This window comes from Polyergus mexicanus, unplaced genomic scaffold, assembly GCF_030449975.1.
Source record: "Polyergus mexicanus isolate NDT 795.1 unplaced genomic scaffold, iyPolMexi1.0 SCAF_2, whole genome shotgun sequence".
Taxonomy (NCBI): domain Eukaryota; kingdom Metazoa; phylum Arthropoda; class Insecta; order Hymenoptera; family Formicidae; genus Polyergus; species Polyergus mexicanus.
This window is the reverse complement of record NW_027223322.1, coordinates 12,144,597-12,162,466: the sequence shown is the minus strand read 5'-3', so window position 1 is coordinate 12,162,466 and position 17,870 is coordinate 12,144,597. Positions and strand designations below refer to the sequence as shown.

General features: G+C 30.9%; 1 protein-coding gene across 1 annotated transcript in view; it reads right to left on the bottom strand.

Annotated features, from left to right (window-relative positions):
* Positions 1 to 5,009: 5,009 nt before the first annotated feature.
* LOC138940380 (myb-like protein A) overlaps positions 5,010 to 17,870 on the bottom strand; it is a 68,097-nt gene continuing 55,236 nt past the window's right edge. Inside the window, exons 2-3 of the mRNA XM_070309242.1 lie at positions 5,735 to 7,611; positions 5,010 to 5,327 (exon numbers count right to left, since the gene is read on the bottom strand). Coding sequence (XP_070165343.1) covers positions 5,081 to 5,327; positions 5,735 to 7,575 — 2,088 coding nt within the window. The 5' untranslated portion in view covers positions 7,576 to 7,611 and the 3' untranslated portion in view covers positions 5,010 to 5,080. The remainder of the gene's footprint in view (positions 5,328 to 5,734; positions 7,612 to 17,870) is intronic.

Genomic DNA, 17,870 nt, shown 5'->3' with positions numbered 1-17,870 from the left:
CTTGTAAAAGTGCACTTTTGCCGGGAGATAGATATATACCGTTATGAAGAGCGGATTATAATAATTTATATCTTTAAGGATTACGTTTCTACATTTTCATTTTTACGAATATTTGAATATTTTTCTAGCAACTTTCCTATTGTTCTCGAGACCGTATCTCTCTTTTCTTATTTCAAGAACATATAACATAATGCTCTTAAATCTTTTTCTATATATGTATATACAAAGAACTTATTTTAAAATTAAAAAAGATAAGATTATACGCCATTTATTTGAGATGTTTTTTCCGTCCACTTTTCCGTCCAAAATGCACTTTTAAATAATCAATGCAGATTTTTAATTCCGGTGATTCTTCGGAAAAAAAGTGATATTTCGACGATATTTCGTTCGCGAACAATGATATTACGAGACGCGAACAATGACCAATGCCGAGAAATGGCAGAATTGTCGACACACAGCAATATTACCACAACGGCATGGCATCCACTTTCTACACCATTGCTTTCGAAAATTGTTCCTTTCAGTCCTAAGTTTGTATAATCATGCGATGCTATTCTCTCCCAAGTAGATGCATGCAGATTCGTTTCAATACTCATCGTTGCATATAATGCTTCAAAGAGATAGCGCGATAGAACTGAGAGAAATTTATTATACATTAGAGACAATAATTCTTGAATTTCGTTATATTTAGATACATAGAAAATAAATCTTGATATAAGAAAGTTTTATTTAAAAATCAATTATTGTAAATTTAAAAAGTTCAATATCGGAGTATTCTGTTTTTTTCTCCTTTTAACATTATTAAAATTTAAATTTTTATACAAGAAAGTGAAAAACAGTTTTATATTTAGAAAAAATTTGTTTTATAATAACGCTATTATTTTCAATTAATTGAAATTCATTAAAAGCTAGAGAGACATTTCGCGATTTTATTAGGCAACTATCGACCGACATTATATTAACTTACAATAATTTAGAAACCACTTTTAGGAAGATATAACGTTAATTTGGTTAAACGAGTTTGTTAACTCGCTTCCTCGATATTGCGAGTTATCGCCACGGGATCTGAGTAGTAGAAACTAAATCTCGAGCGAAATTTACGGCTCAATGAACGAGATAATATATATTTAGGTCATATGAAGGTATATATAATCAAGTTTTCTTTTTTTTTTCTAAACTTTAAGCATAATAAGATTTTTTCCAAAATCTTTAAAACTTTAAATGCAATTCGTTTCAAAAACAAATATTCATGTGAATTATATAATTTCTTATCAAATATATTTACTTTTCAAATTTTCTCTCTTTCGAATAGAAACAATATAATTTTCATTATCTATATTTCACAAAAAATTAAAAATAATACATTATCTTTTTTTGGATCTTTTTTTTTTTTATGTCGAACGTTAAGTATATCGTATGAAAATTTTTATATTGTTAAATAAAACAAAAATATTATTTTTTTTGCGACAAAAAGATATTCCAAATTGGTCAAGGAATCTATATAAGAAAACATCTCAAGAGGTCACGCTGTATGTACTTGTGTGGGCGAGTTTCAATGGATGTACCTACGTCACCATTTATTCAAGCGTAGGCGAAAAATTGCAGACGCCATTATCTACGTCGTCGAACGATCGCACGTAATACCCTGAACTCAATAAAGTCTGACAAATGCTGAAAGGAACGATATTTAATTTAAAGAAAAAAAATATTGATAATACTTAATATATACAAACAATTAATATTTGCATTCTTCCTGCTTTAAATTCTTCTCGAAATCATATTCCAAATCTCTATAAAGCATTTAAGAAACAGTATTAACACAATATTTTTACAATTTAATTAAATCTTTATATAAGAAGATTCATTATTATTTATCTTTTAATTTATAATTTATTTATTTTGAGAATTAAAATAAATAGACAGAAATAGGAAGAACAAACAGAAATGTAAGAATCTTCGAGCCAAATTCTAGGATGTCAAAGATTCAAAAATATAACTTTAGATAAATTCCTGCCAATTCTTTTTAATCGGTCAATTTTATACGGATAACAATTCCATGTGAAAATTTGTATATATAGTAAAAGATTTAATAAATTCGCATGTACAATAGAAGGCTTAATAAATTCGACAAGATCAAACTCGGTAAAACAAAGAAATAAAAGTCGACGAATTCTCGTGCACGATAAGAATTTTGAGAATCAGTTTCAATTTCAAGAAATAGAGAGAACAATGTAATTCCCAAGTTTATCACGCACCGATACCGTTTGACAGCAGTTGTCAGTTTATGCGAACATGTTATAATTATCGCCAATAAGCAATTATAAATTCCCAATCTCATAACATCCTTTACAAAACGTAAATAGATAATAATGAAATATTCTAACTATAATTTTTTTCAAAAATAGACTTATTTTTGAAAATTATGAATTATATATTAAGAAATACCAAAACTTTTTTTTTTCTGTGTACATATATATATATATTAAATTATCAATCTTATCCGTTATTAACTATTTTAATAATTAATAATAATTATTATTATTATTAATTATTAAAATACTTAATAACGGACAAAATTGATAATTAAAAAATAATGTCGAAACTGAAGTTCTTCGAATTAAGTTAAATAAATACAACAGAGTCGAATTTACAAAAGGACACACTTTAAGGCACGAGCTTTAATATCCAGCAGATTAAGGAAATGACCGTGATTCGGGTAGAAGCTTGATATCGCGTGACAAAACTTTAACGGGCAACTACTCCTCGAAACGGATGGCTTTACTTAGGAAGACTCCACGCAATATATCGCGTAATCACGAAGACTAACGTTTCTCGCAGCCTTGTTTCCACGCGCAATTTCCATTGCATTACAACGCGGCAGAATTTCTCTGCCAGATAAACATATACTTTCGTTCTTGTCCCGTATATTTGTCGTCTATCGGATGATGGTTGTTACGGACGTTATAGCGCCCGAAGTGAGGCGAATTTCATGCAAATCACCCTGACATCGACCGTCAGGCATAAATTTGCGCCGATTTCGTCCCATTACTCGCGCGAAAGCTCCATCTTATCGGCATTTTATCATCGTCGATGGACAGGTTCTCCACACATATTACATTAATTCTAGATTCATAAACATTGCAAACAAAAGCATTCACATATCTCTAAGAAAAACTTAAAAAAAAAAAATTAATAATACTTCTGTTAGAATTAAAATATTTAAAAAAAAAGAAAAAGATCACAATTTTGTATATATCAGTTTTTAAAAAATTCACATCATCTCTGTAAGTAATTTATCAGAATATTTATCCAAACTTCTAAAAAAATATCTACTAAATAATTATGAATAATGATGAAGAAAATAATCGAAAGATTTACATGATTCAAATCGATGTCGGAAAATTTTCCAACACTTGTAACTCTTATAAAATTATATGTAATAACCCACCCATCATTTAGAATATGATGTATTGCATTTATTGGAACAAGAAGGCAACCAAAGAAATTATACAAAAAGAGAAAGTATCTAAATTACACATAAATATAAATATAAAAAATATACAAAAATATAAAAAAAGAAATAAAAAGTATTATTATTATTAAGAACTATACTAATTTTTTTGAACGCATATCAATATGTGCAATCAATTGCTCGTATAATATCACATCAAAACGTTATTATAAGAAAATAGCAACATATCGACAGTTTCTTACGTCAAGAACTGCCAAATCATTATTGTACAAATGACAGTCTGTTCGATGCTACTCGAGATCTTTTTCGATATTTCCGCAAGAAATACGAAAGACTCGATAAGCGCATTTTCGTCCATATGAGTGGCGCTACATGACATTGCCTTATGTTTGCGCAATGTTATCAAGTTTTTTTTCGACGAATCTTTGTCATTTCGCAAGAAATGATCAAGATCTTCACGATATCATGAACCTGTCGCGGATTACAAGTTACGAATTTCATATAAACAAAGATAGATAAGAGTAAATGGAAAATTGTTTGCAAATGTCAAAGTTCTTTTTTCCCTTGCGTATGATATACGAGAGACGAAAAGATTATATTAAATAAAATATTATAAAAGAATAAAAAAAAGATTAAAAGAAAATTAAAAATGCAATTTTGCATGCGAAATTGTCACGCGGTATTTACAACGAACGAGTGAAGCGTTATTATATTTTTTTCCAGAAGATTTGCAGAAATAAAATTGCAATTAACATTATCATATTTGATGAAAATCTCTCTTGTGTTCGCACGATATTTTTAAAAGAAACGAACAAAACGACGCATGCGAGTAAAATTTTTAATTTTCCAAAACCCATTTTTATAATTGATGCATTCTCTTAATTACGTTTTAGTCGCGCAAAAATAGTCTAGTCATCCGAGCTATAAAATACAATGATTGTCGGAAACACAAGTTTTCTAAAGATCCAGGATTCAACTTCGCTGAACCTTATAGAAGTCGTATTAGATCATTAAGCAAATTCGATCGTTAATCGAAATGTTGGATTAGAATCCTACTAATTGTAAGACAAGAACAATCGTAGAACAGTGCTCGGGAATTTGTGATATCGATTAATATCAACATGTCCGTAAATTAACGCTATAAATCCGTGTATTAATAATCTTTCGATTAATATTTCAAACAACGCGAACAACGCTGTAAACTATGTATAAATCGAAATCATTCTCGTCAATCTGACATTATCGTGAAATTGATCTTTATAAACCTAAATAGAGAAATATTTTTAATCATGAGCTATCGTAAATATTTATAAATTAATTTGATTACGAATAACGTTCAATAAAAATTACCATTCAATAAACATTACTTGATTACGAAAAATTTGATTATAATTTGACGAATAACTGATATTTTTTCAAAGATATTTTTTCCGTATAACTTACATAAATACATTTGTCAATTAAAGTGTTAAATTAAGAAAAGTGAGAAAGAACTTATTTATTAAGAAAGATTTAAAGAAAAAAAATTATCTCTTAATTAAGTACGGATTAGTTAATCATGCGACCTCGTCGAAAATTTTTTCGGAAGAGAATGCCTCCGATATTCATTTAACTGTCAAAGCTCTTTTCGATCGCTCGCGATTTTTCCTGAGAAATGAAAAATCTAAAGTTCTTCGGGCTCACGGTGGCAAAACGAGGTTCGCAAGGCACGATCTCCTCATATAGATTATTATTATAAACGGGTGGCGAGGAATCCATTGTAAGGCTGGACAACCAGGAACGTCTAGGAACATCGTAAACAGGTGCTTGCCGACGAAGAACGACCTCATCGAGCGCCGATGCTGACCTGTACAAACTGCAATATAGATGTATGCATTTATCTAATTTGAAATTTGAAATAATCAATTGTGTTGCAAAAGCAATGATTATTTAAAAACGATTTTTATTATTTTATTTATACATATATACTATTACCTATATATGTCATCCTCACACGTATGTAGCAAAAAATGAAGAGTAAAAAAAATCTAAATTAAATTCCATCTTTACTGTAATAATATATTATAATATTTAATATTACAAGTATATATTAGAATATATAATAAAATTATATAGCAATGATACAAGACAAAACAGATGAAATTTAATTTAGATTTTTTTTTACTCTTATATATATATATATATATATATATATATATATATATATATATATATATGTTATTATTATAGTATTATTAATTATTATTATTATTATATAATTACTTTGGCAGATCATAATTGCTAGTCGTAGATGAATCCGTGCTTTTGGGTGTCCTGAGATATGAGATGTTTAATGCAGATTGAGGCACAGGTATGGGCAACGTACTCGAATATCTCATCGTCAATTCAAGCATATCAGGTTTTTCTTCGACCTTTTCGTCACACTGCATCGTTTTCTCTGTCATCGCTTCCTCCTCCTCTATCTGATCCATTTTTGTCTGCGCAACAAAAGGATGCTTGGGAATGCTACTGCGGATCAAATGGGGGTGCTTAGGAAGCGATGGGTATCTGCAGAAAACCTTCGACTTTGAAAAACTCGCAGTGCTCGTATTTCTCGAGGAGGATTCGACGTCCTGACGGTACTCTCTGTCCAAAAAAGCTGAACTGCGCGAAGATATCCAGGAATTTGGATCGGAAGGTACAAAATCGCTTGCGAGCTGCGGAGCATCAATTTCAGTCAACATCATGCGATTCTTGACTGCCCTCCCAGTGCAATGCTCATTGACGCATTTCAGGCGGCCGAATGTTCCAAAAGTCGGTGGCGTCGATGGCTCGTCGTCGACGTGACTGGCATCAGAGTGCCAGGATTGTTGGGAAGAGGAAGATGACACAGACGGACATTGTTCGATAAATCCCGAGTCAAAAATATGTTGTTTCTTCGATTGCTTCTCCTTCGATTTCTTGCTGATCTTCCTGCGATTTAACGATAGCTTAGCTCGATTAAACACTGACAGTATCTTCTTCAATGACTTCTTTCGCGGCAACTTCTCGTCCAGCACCGGTATCCATGTTACGGAGGTATCATTGTCGATCTCGATCGGCCGCTTCAGCGAAACGCCGATTACTCGCGGCGATTCTCGATTGAAGTCGGAGCAGAGTTTTAATATCTGTTCCACAGCTTGAGGATTCTTGTGATCGTTTAAAATATCTTTGGAAGGTACAACGGTAATGTCTTGGAAGGATGACTCTAACAGCAAATTGTCATTGGCATGACTGCTCGACGTATCGTCACACAACGATCTCGAGGAAGAACTCAACGATTGCGATGAAGTTGAGGATAATTCGAATTTGCAATCTTCGTTCTCGAAATCGTACAAATCGACTTGTAAATTTTTGTAACTATTATTGCTAGCATTACTCGAGTCACGAGAATTCGTCAAGATATTGTCAAGAGGATCCTCATCATAGTCCATATCTTTGTCGTTAACATCCTCCAAAGGACTCGAGCAAATCAGCGGCATATTATTTTTCGATTTATATTTTCCCTCGCTTTCCGAAGGACTATAGAACATTTGACCCTTTCTCTTCAGAGCTTCAGTTTCGCTTTTTTTCGAGGAATTGGATCGAATATTCGTCAATTCTCTCATAAAACCATACTTGTTTAACTTGGAAGAGATTCCCGACCACGTCTTTAAAATGTCTGTCATTTTGTCGTTCTTCGAATGGCATCGATTAGGCATCACGAAATCGTCTTCGAGATCGTGCTTCTTGACGACGGAAGACACGGAAGATATCTCGGATGTATTTTTAAAACTACTGCCGAGTTCGCCGTATATCGAGGGACTTGAATCGTTCTTTTCTACGTTCTTCTGGTTTCGGAAAAGACCGGATCTTTTGCTAGTGTGTTCTTCTTCAATATTCTCGATAGATGCTCTAATACTAGACTCGTAAGCTTCGACAATCTTCTTAACGAAGCTGCCACCGTTTGAAGTCGACGATTCTGAAACGGCGTTCTGGCGACTGGACGATCTAGGGCCTGTCTCGAATTCTTGGATTAAAGTTTCCATGTTCGGTACGTTCTTCGGTATATCTGGTAGCACACGAATTCCATTGAAAGCCGCCATATTACGGTGATTAAAAATTTGCTATGGTTTCTACACCTAGGACAGTAAAGTATCCTCGATTTATCGATGCGAAACTACGAAGAGAAACAAAAGAAAATTTTGTTTTAATCTTATATGTCAACTAGCAAGAACCTTGCAACTAATATTTTGACTAACATAACCACGTGTTCATGATTAAGAACGGTTAATTTTTCTCCACACAACTATTTTCTTTCTTAAAAAATATTAATAATTGTAAATCCGCTTCTTATTATGTTATGCTTGAGAAAAAGAATGAAAATTATTATTTGATCAGTTGAAAAAAATATGACCTTTTCTTTTTTTAATATAAATCTTTCTTATAATATTGCAAATTTAATCACACAAACAACAAAGAGAAATTATATAATTTTCAATATTAAATACGTTTCGTAGTTATTCGATTTTATTTTGAATATACTTATGACATCAGCCTGCACTAATCTCGATCTCACTGCATTCGACATGTTATATTTTAATACATATTATATAATCTGTGTATTGTTAATTATCTTACATAATAAAATAAAATTTATAAAAATATTAAATATGTTAAAAATTATCAAAAAAAATTACATATCTATTAAAAATCACATAAACTTTCTCAGTTCTCTAATATTCTCGGTATTCGTGTCATCCCTCAATAACTCTCTCAGTATTTAAAGCTTCAAAGCAAATATTCTCAAAGTTTATCGGCTTCGCCGCAACACTCGCCTCTTCTGCAGGATTAATGTATCAAGAACAAAATCACATCGAAAATTCAGATTGCATCTTCCCAAAGCATCAATCCACTGCCAATCCACAATGATCCGGCAGAAATGCTCTTCAAAGATGTCTTCGCGAACACAATTTGTTCTCTTCGATAAGAGGAAACTTTATGATAATATATACAGGGTGTATCTGAAATGGTGCATTAAACTCTAGGAGCTTATTCTAGAGGTCAAAATAAGACTTTTTTTTCTTATAAACATAGGTACGCAAATGAACCACCCTCCGAACTTGGCAAATTAATGTTTTCATAATATACATTTTTATTTTTTCATTTTAGGCTTATTTTACTTCATAATTTGCTGGGCTATACCAAATTTCAACCTTCTGCCATTTTTTTTTCTGAAATACATCCGATTTTTAATTTTTTCCCCAAACTTTAGCGGCTTTTAGCTCGGAGGAAGATTCATTTGCGGACTCATGTTCGTAGGAAAAAAAATCTTATTTTGACCTCTAGAATATGCTCCTAAAGTTTAGTGAATCATTTCAGATACACCCTATGTATATGTATTTTCGTTCGACTAAAATATTCGGTATTTTTAATTCTAAATAATATGCAATCTATGATTCTGCCCTATCAACATTGATTTTTTTTCTTTCTAACACTTCTATCGTTCTCTTTCATAATGAACTTTATTCGCAAAAGTAAGTAATATTTAAATGTAATTTTCAGTAAACCTATACTTAAATTACATATGCTTAAATTTGATTAAAATAGTCGTTTGTAAATTTAAATTGTAAATTTTGTCTATAAAAGTTTGCGTGTTGTATATATTTCCTTGCTTACACACACACACACACACACACACACACACACACTTTTTAAAAAATATAAAATATTTTATATCTAATATATATTATCTCTATACATAATATTTTGCTTTGAGAATTTTATTTTTAAGTTTACAATCTGTCTATAGCAAATACATGCTAATCGTACTCTGTGTTTCGTAATATTTTTATACTTTCTTTATTATAAGCTACCAGATAGAAATAATATTCAATGATGTTTTTCTCTCTTTCTGACTTTAACGTTTCTTGGATATTTTTGTCAATTTATTAAATAACTAATTAGAGCGTTGTGAGATAACGATTATTCATGCTAGTCAGAAACATCTGCTTTTCCGTAAAATACTTAATCCCGTTTTGCTCATCAATTTGGTTCCAATCCGTTGCAGCGACCGTTACACGATTCGTACTAATTTTCGTTGAGGCAGAATAAATCTTCGTAACGGTAATCAACTGCATGTGCTTTCATCGTTACTCACGGATATATGAACATAATGGAACAGAGAAGACATAAGATTGCAAGAATTGTAAAATTTATAGGAAAAAAAACGAAAATGGCAGTTGAAAAAATATATATATATATCTATATACATATAATAAAAATATTTTTTATGCGCCTATTAATAAGGAAAACACACATTATAATCCAAAGTAATATTAGTTATTATAATAATTCCATATTATTAATTATGTAATAAATTTTATGGAGCAATTTTTGATTTCACTCTATTCTTGCATTTTGCGTTACACTTTTGCGTTATTTTCGCATATGAATTTTTTATAGATCGCTGTAACAATAGCACACGGTCTCGTTATAGTGATAAAAATCGAGCGATAAATCGACAAAAAACCCTCGGCTGGCTATAATGCCGATGAAAGCGAAGACGCGAAATTAGAGAGCAAAATGAGAGTATAAATCATCATCGAACGATCTCGCGATCGATCCGCAAGAATACTTCCGAATAAAATTAATTTTTTGGGTTACTTTAGCCACTTCCCAGTTTTTTCATTCAACAAACATGCATATTTTCTTGACAACAAATTTTCTGCAAAACAATAGACGCTATGACAAACTATAAGAAATTTGCATGATGCTGCAAATTTTATTGACTTATTGTTAGCTTTGATGAAATTTCGTGAAACTGCTAGCAAACACAAATAAACATTATTTATTACGACCTAGCTTTAAGCTTAGCTGGACAAAGACAACAATGGTATTCTCGTACATGTAAAGAAGATCAGTCATCTTGACGCTCCCTAGGCATCGATTGCCGAAGAACGTCTGATGGACGCCCACGTTTAACCCGAGTACTTGTACAAGGGTCATTATACTGTTATTATATCTGTTATTGCGTCTTTCTATTTATAGATCACAACGGCGCCAATTAAAGACGACTAATCTCACGGATCGTTGCTTGCCAGATTATTCGTCTGCACGATAATTAATCTCAACTAATCCATCGCTTTCAATGCTAATCTCTTCGATGTAAATTTTTCAACGTTGGCCAAAGAATCGGCAACTGAAAGAAGCTGCAGCAATGAACCTGCATAAATATTTCTTTAATTTATCAGAAATATTTTTTAAAATTAAAAAATATTAAACGTATTTTTTATTTCTCCAAGGCAATCAATAATATCGTTAAAATGAAGAAGTTATTGAATCGAAAGACTGGTCTTTGAGATGATAAAACTTATTAATCCAACAAATGTATCTGTATAAAATGGTAACACTTTAAAAAGAATGCCGAAAAATATATGGCATATAAAGATCAGTGCAAGATTAAGGTCAGATGTTTTGCGAGAGAGAATGTTTCGTATAAAATCAAATTCGTTTAAATGTATATTGTAGTAGAATCGCAGGGTTTTTTTTTAACAGAAAATATATATCGAGACCATGCTGATTCAAAGTCGCCACACAATCAGAAAAATCGCTTTTCACCCCAGAGAAAAATAGAATGTAAAGTGTTAATTCTGTCTGTGTCACACACGTCCGGCTTGAAATGCAATGACTGCCGACAAACAAGATTCGATCTCGCTACTCCCCCGTCCCTCCTTTCAATCCTTCCTCAGTGTACGACACTGACGTCATTGTCCCTATAAGTCGTTTTACACCCTATGCAGTATGCATGAGATAGCGTTTGAATGTGAACGATACTGCTCATGTCAGCGAGGAGTCTCGCGATATTCCGTGAAACAATGCGTCGCTACGAGAGTTCTTAACGAAATCGATCGATTGATCAAGCTGACCAAAAGATGAATCCGGTAACAATCCGAGGGGCGTTAAATTGCATATTAAAAATTCCGATGTATCCTTCAATCTCGACTCATCGTGCCTTTATCTAACAAAAAAGGGAAGGCAAGTGTATCTCTTCGATTTTAACGAATTTTGAATATGTTGCGATCTATATCAAAATGAAATACATATTTTTTCGTTAATAAAAAAAGGGATACGATATATTATAAAATCCTCGATATTTCAAATTTCAATTATAAGGGTAATATTAGTAATAATTAATCAGAATCAGCCACTAACTATAATAAAAAACATAATCGTATTGAATGCGTTATTTAGAGCAGAAATAAATAATAAGAATAAAAATAAGTTAAATATAAATAAGAACAAGTATGATAAAACGATGTAGGAAAAGGTTATACTGTGAAAAGAAAAAAAACTTACTCTATCTCTAATTTTCTTCGAATTTTCGCATGAGTGCGCTTCTATTGTCTTGTCCACGCAAAAGCTGCTTTCATAACCATCTCATCTTTTTGCGGTACGTTTGCTTTCTCCACGGAAACAATTAACCGACTTGTTCATCCACCTTTCGTTTGTCGTAAAAGATTATGCGATTGTACGACTATGCAATTGTCACCGTCATTAGCGCGAGTAAATGTTTCCGTTCTATATTATAGTGTTCATTGGTTCGCGAAAGTCGGAAATTAATATAACTGTAATCCCAACGATAAAAACTATTGTCACGTTCTGCAATTGTTATTGTTTTTGTAGACACACACATACACACAATCAAGGACTTAAAAAAAAAATTATTTTTTCTACCGAGTTTATAATTTGTTTTGTATTCTTTTTTGTAATAAGTATATTATTTATTATATTTGAACTAACGATAGTTAGTCATAATTTAATTCGTTTAGAAGTATAAGATTCACAACGTTATCGAGCAAGCCAGAATATCTCCTTTAATTTTCCTTCGGCAGAGGAACACTTCTATATAAAGCTGCAAAATATTTAAGAATATGTGTAACGGTAAGGTTTTGTTGTTGTCATCGTATCATCTAAAGAATTCAAAACATGTATCATATTGAAAACGCTTCTTAATTTTTAACGTTAATGATGGTATTTAGAAGATAAATATAGAAATTATGTTTAATATATATATATACTAATCGATAATAAATCAAAAAGTAAATTTAAAAAATGCTAATAATAAATTAAATATGCAAAAAAAACTTATTTTCTTAAATATTCGAGTTTACTAATAACAAAATTCGAATCTCACAATTTGTATAAATTTTGCTGAATATATATAACAATAAATTTATTATATAAATTTATATGTCTTTATCAAATAATAAATTTATTATATATAAATGTATTATATAAATTTATTATATATAAATGTATTATATAAATTTATTATTCAATAACGACGGCAATAATGCTATAAAAAGCTAGCGTTACGCACGGAAAAAATTGATTGATCGGTTCTAACAAAATTTCATGAAAATTACCAACTGAAAAAGAACCAAGTCGCCACTTTTCTAAATTTTAAGGCTTTCCGTCAAAGGATTTTAATAGAATAGACACGAATTCTCGCAATACTTCAATATATTTTTTAAATTACAGCCTGACGTTTACGTTCCCTTTGACTCGATCCCTTTGACCGCGATTTTGAACAGCGATATCACGTTGATGATTCTGACCATTCATACAAAATTCCGACTAATTGACGTAATATAAGGATTTAAATTTATTAATTTTCAGGTCTGTGAACATAAATTTATGTTCGGCATAAAATGAAATAAATGTCATCATATAAAATATGCGTACATATATGTGTGAATAAAAAAAAAAAGATGCGTGGATGAATTATTAACCTTTCAAAACATAAAATTGAAAGCCATTCCTCTGCCAGATCAGTTATATTCACAAGCTTATGAAGAGACCCGCGCTTTTAAAATAGAAAAGCTTTTAGCTCGCGGCGATATTTAATTGTCTTGACAATCTGAAGGCTGATATGACTTCAAAGTGACGTATTACACAACGATTTTTCTTTCATATAGACTGCACAAATAATTTTGTTAACAATTCTATCTTAGAGAAATTTTTATTATAAGTCGCGCTTTTTTCACAACTATTTTTAATACTACTATATTACATAAGTATAAAATGTTTATATTATTAAACATCTAATTAATTATTAAATTAAAATTAAATTAAGATAATTTTATCGAAATTATTCATTCGATATGCAATATCAATTAATTTACTATCTAAAAATAACGAAGAAAAGAAATTCGTTGAAAAATATAGCGTGTATAATATAATTTAGAGAGATAAACAAATAAATTTTTATTATATTTTTTAGCAAACCATTCATTATTATTATTTATCATCGTGAGATGAAACTCACAACTTGCGTTATCATGAGATAACAATTTTAATAAGACGATCTTATTTTTTACAAGAAAAATAAAGACTTCAGTCGCTCACAAACAATAATAGAGCTTAACAAGTAGCAGAAGAATAAATTTTAAAACTTTTTATCGTGATACAATAGTCCGCGCGTTTCATCCATCAATTATATGACCTTCTTTTTCAGTTGCTCATCCGACTGTTGACGCGACTTATCACCTTGACAGTACACGCAGGGATGAAAGAATGCCTGAAGAATGTTGCTTACCACGAAAAAACTTTCATGCAGACACGTACATTTGCATGCGAGGATAAGCGTGAAACCCTCTGACATGGCGTAAAATAGATTTCCCGTAATCTACTTCGACTCAACCACGATAAGTTTTATAACTTGATAAAAAAGTAGAAGAAAAAGGATAAATATAACATTGGCGACTAAGGTTTGCTCGAAATTGTACGGAGCTTAACGTTTCAAAATTTAAATAGATAGAACTTTTATAGCCCCTCGCATCTTCTAATTTTTTAAAATTTGACATAAAATATACTCAATTTTTGCTACAGGAATCCGGATTACGATCAATGTAAATTCCATACAACTTTGTGGCCCGATAAATAGCTGATGTGGTAAGTGTGTCAAGTGACCGCTGCCCCCGTGTCGTCATTCTCTTCTTCGAGGTAAAACACTCCTCTTAAGAATTCTCTCGTGCAGGTTGCCCTTTCAAGCGATCGCATGTCAAGTTTCTGGCCACTTTCAAGTATACGCGAATGAAAGACGAATTTCTCATGCGATCTCATTTCAGGACACGAAGAGAGGTATTTCATACCCCTATCTTACAAGAGATTGAGAACGTTAACCGAATATAATCTATCGAAGAAGATAAAATTAAACAGTAGGATAAATCTTGAAAGAAGAAAAACAGAAAAAATTTAAAACTGATCGACGCAAAAGGAATTTAACTGACACCAATATATTTACGTTTATCGGGTATGAATTCTAGATTGAGAATACACCAAAAAAAATAGCTTTCCGTGTTTATATTCATCAACTACATACACATATACATATATACATTTATATTACGTATACATTTCGTAATTAGTGTGCATGAATTTCATTTGTCGCTAAAACCAGTGAATACGATAGAAAGCAATTTCAAATTAAAAAACGATTTCTCAATGTATATCTTGCACAAATTTATCAAAACTTCACAATTGCCTCGAGATATTAGTTTCCGGATTGTGTCTTTATTATTCGTATCTCGCAGAAAACTTTCCCGGAATAAAGAAAGAGAATAGCGCGAGCGATTTCCTTTGGGAAGTACTTGCCGTTACTGTAAAATTGCCGCACACGTCGTACGTGAAAGTGAAATAAACGTTTGAACATTAAATACTATTATATACGTACGAGAATATCTTGATTACAAAACTTCAAGAATATAAAAAAAATTGATTTTATAAAATTTTGTCTTATATAATATAATGAATGATACAACTTTTAGAGAGAGATTTTTTTCTCGCAAAAAAGAATTAATTGTTTAAATAAGAATTCTTTATAGAGAATAATTCTTTATAATTCTTCCAACTTGTAAAAGAGATCGTGCACGAGAAAACATAAATGATGATTTACGTCTTGAAGAAATCAGAAAATACGATGAGTGCTAGTTTCTGATGAATACATCGAATTCAGCTGGACAGCAACGATAACAATATCGTCGGCCATTTGCTTAATATGAGATTATATTTATCGCAGACGTTCTCTGAATGCAGATTTATTTTCTTGCCGTTATAGAGATACTGAAACCATAAACTGCCACTAATTTACTATACATTCTTTTCGCTTCTTTTCGCTTGTTAAAAACGCATCGGAAACAGAAAAATGAACCGGGCAGCGGCCAATAAACGAGAATAAATCGAAGTGGAGATCATGGATATGACGAAAAAAATGGATCACCAGCAGGATTCGTAACATTCGCTAATTTTACACACTGGTACCGGGAATGTTCATCAATTTGCCTCGAACACGTTAAAAAATTTATTGCATCAGAAAGAATTTTTATCGCTAAGACTGTAAAAAATCGTATTACTTTTCGAAAATCTTTGAAAAAGTTACAATGAACAATATAAATAATTTCTAGTTATGAAGATTACAGAGACAGAGAAAGACTTATGTAGAAAATTTAAAATAATATATCAATTAATATGGAATAAATTTTCCAATAAAATAATATATATAATGTTCTTTATTCTTCTAAGATTTTTATCAAAATTGGAGCAAAATTTTTCCTGAATCAAATTTTTAAGAGATTATTTTTTTATAACTTTCGAATCTGTAGTTCGTATCTTGAATGATATTTAAAGAATTACTAAGAGCTAAGAATTTCTAAATATAAAACAATTTTTAATTAAAATTATAATTCATTATCGATAAATATAAATTAAAACTTAGTGTCAAATTATATTGCCATAATTGCTTCAATTATTTTTTTACCGTCGCGCGATATATGAATTAAGCGTTATAACAAGCATGGAGGTATAAAATTCACAGTGCGTAGCGGCTATAAATAATGACGCGGACGTTTACGCATCTGCAAAATAGTTGACTAAATTTATAGACTTCCAACTTATTTATTTTTGCTACTTCTACAACTTGGAAATAATGAAGTATCTAACGAATACTGACTATTGTCGTCGTCGTTGAAATAAATTTTGGTTTCTCTAAGGCGTTTTCGATCGTCACTTTATATTAAACGAATCACATTCATGCCGAATATTATATCGCGATACGCGCGCGCACGCGGAAAAATACGATAACCCTATCATCGATTTTGTAGCGTGATTTCATTTGCATGCAATTGACGTGAGAAATCGGGAAGAAAGATAAATTGTATACATAAAAAGATTTCAGGAAAAAAGAAACTCGCTGTGTATCGACTATTAAATAAATGACTAGTATTCCTTGAAAAGAGAAGAGTCTCACATCTAAAATTTTAAGAGTAAAAAGATGTCTGTAAAAATTTTATTATCTTCTATAGCGTAAAATTTATAACATTACACGTTTTTTACGATTCAATTATTTTTTACGGCGAATACACTGTGTAATATCTGAGGATTGAAAAGACTAGATATTGCGCTGACGAAGAAATTTCTGTCGACGAATTAGTGCATTCGTAGTGCTTTAATTGCATTTGCATGCAACTAGCGAGACGCGCAAAATCGAGAAATAAGGCAAATTGTGTACCTATAACGATTTCAGTGAAGAGATTCATCGTGTATCAATTAAAACAAATGGTCCTTGGAAACAAGCCATAGAAGTTTGGAGTTCTAAGCAATATCTCTTCAGCAAAATTGTAAAAATTCTTTTACGTGTTATGTACTTTAAATATATTAAAATATAGATTTATTATATAATATTTATAATAAGTTCATATATAATATTAATTGTCTTTTGCAATATTTTTTTATGATGAATCTGTGATATCTCGTATAATATCTGATGACAGAAAAAGCTGCTCGATAAAATTTCTAAAGTATTTTCAGATGCGATTTGTTCCTTCAGGTTTCAATTTTCATTCGCAATTGCTACGTGCTCGAATTAAGTTTGACCAATGTGAAACCCATCACTAAAAGTTCGATTATCTTTCTCTTTGTTGAGCTTTGAGAGATCCTACGAAGCAATTTTATCCATAGAATCTCGATTAACTATATAACCAAGTAAACATCCGATTGGATTTACCAAAACTTTCTGTCAATGGCGGCAAAAATATAAACAAAATTATATATTTTCATATACAAGGTATAAATATGTTATAATATTTCGCAACGCAATAAATATAAAATAAATCGCTTAACAAGAAAGAGAAATTTCTCTATAAGAAATAAGAATTTTATAATTTTTTTCACGTTTCTCTCTCCTGTCTTTATTATAATCATTTTTATTTTAATCTCGATTCTTTAACTCAATCGTAAAGATAAAAATTTTATCTTTTTTAATAACAATATTAAATATAATTTCCACTTTTATAAAAAAGTGATTCTTTTCTTTTTAATAATTCACAAATAACACTCCTTT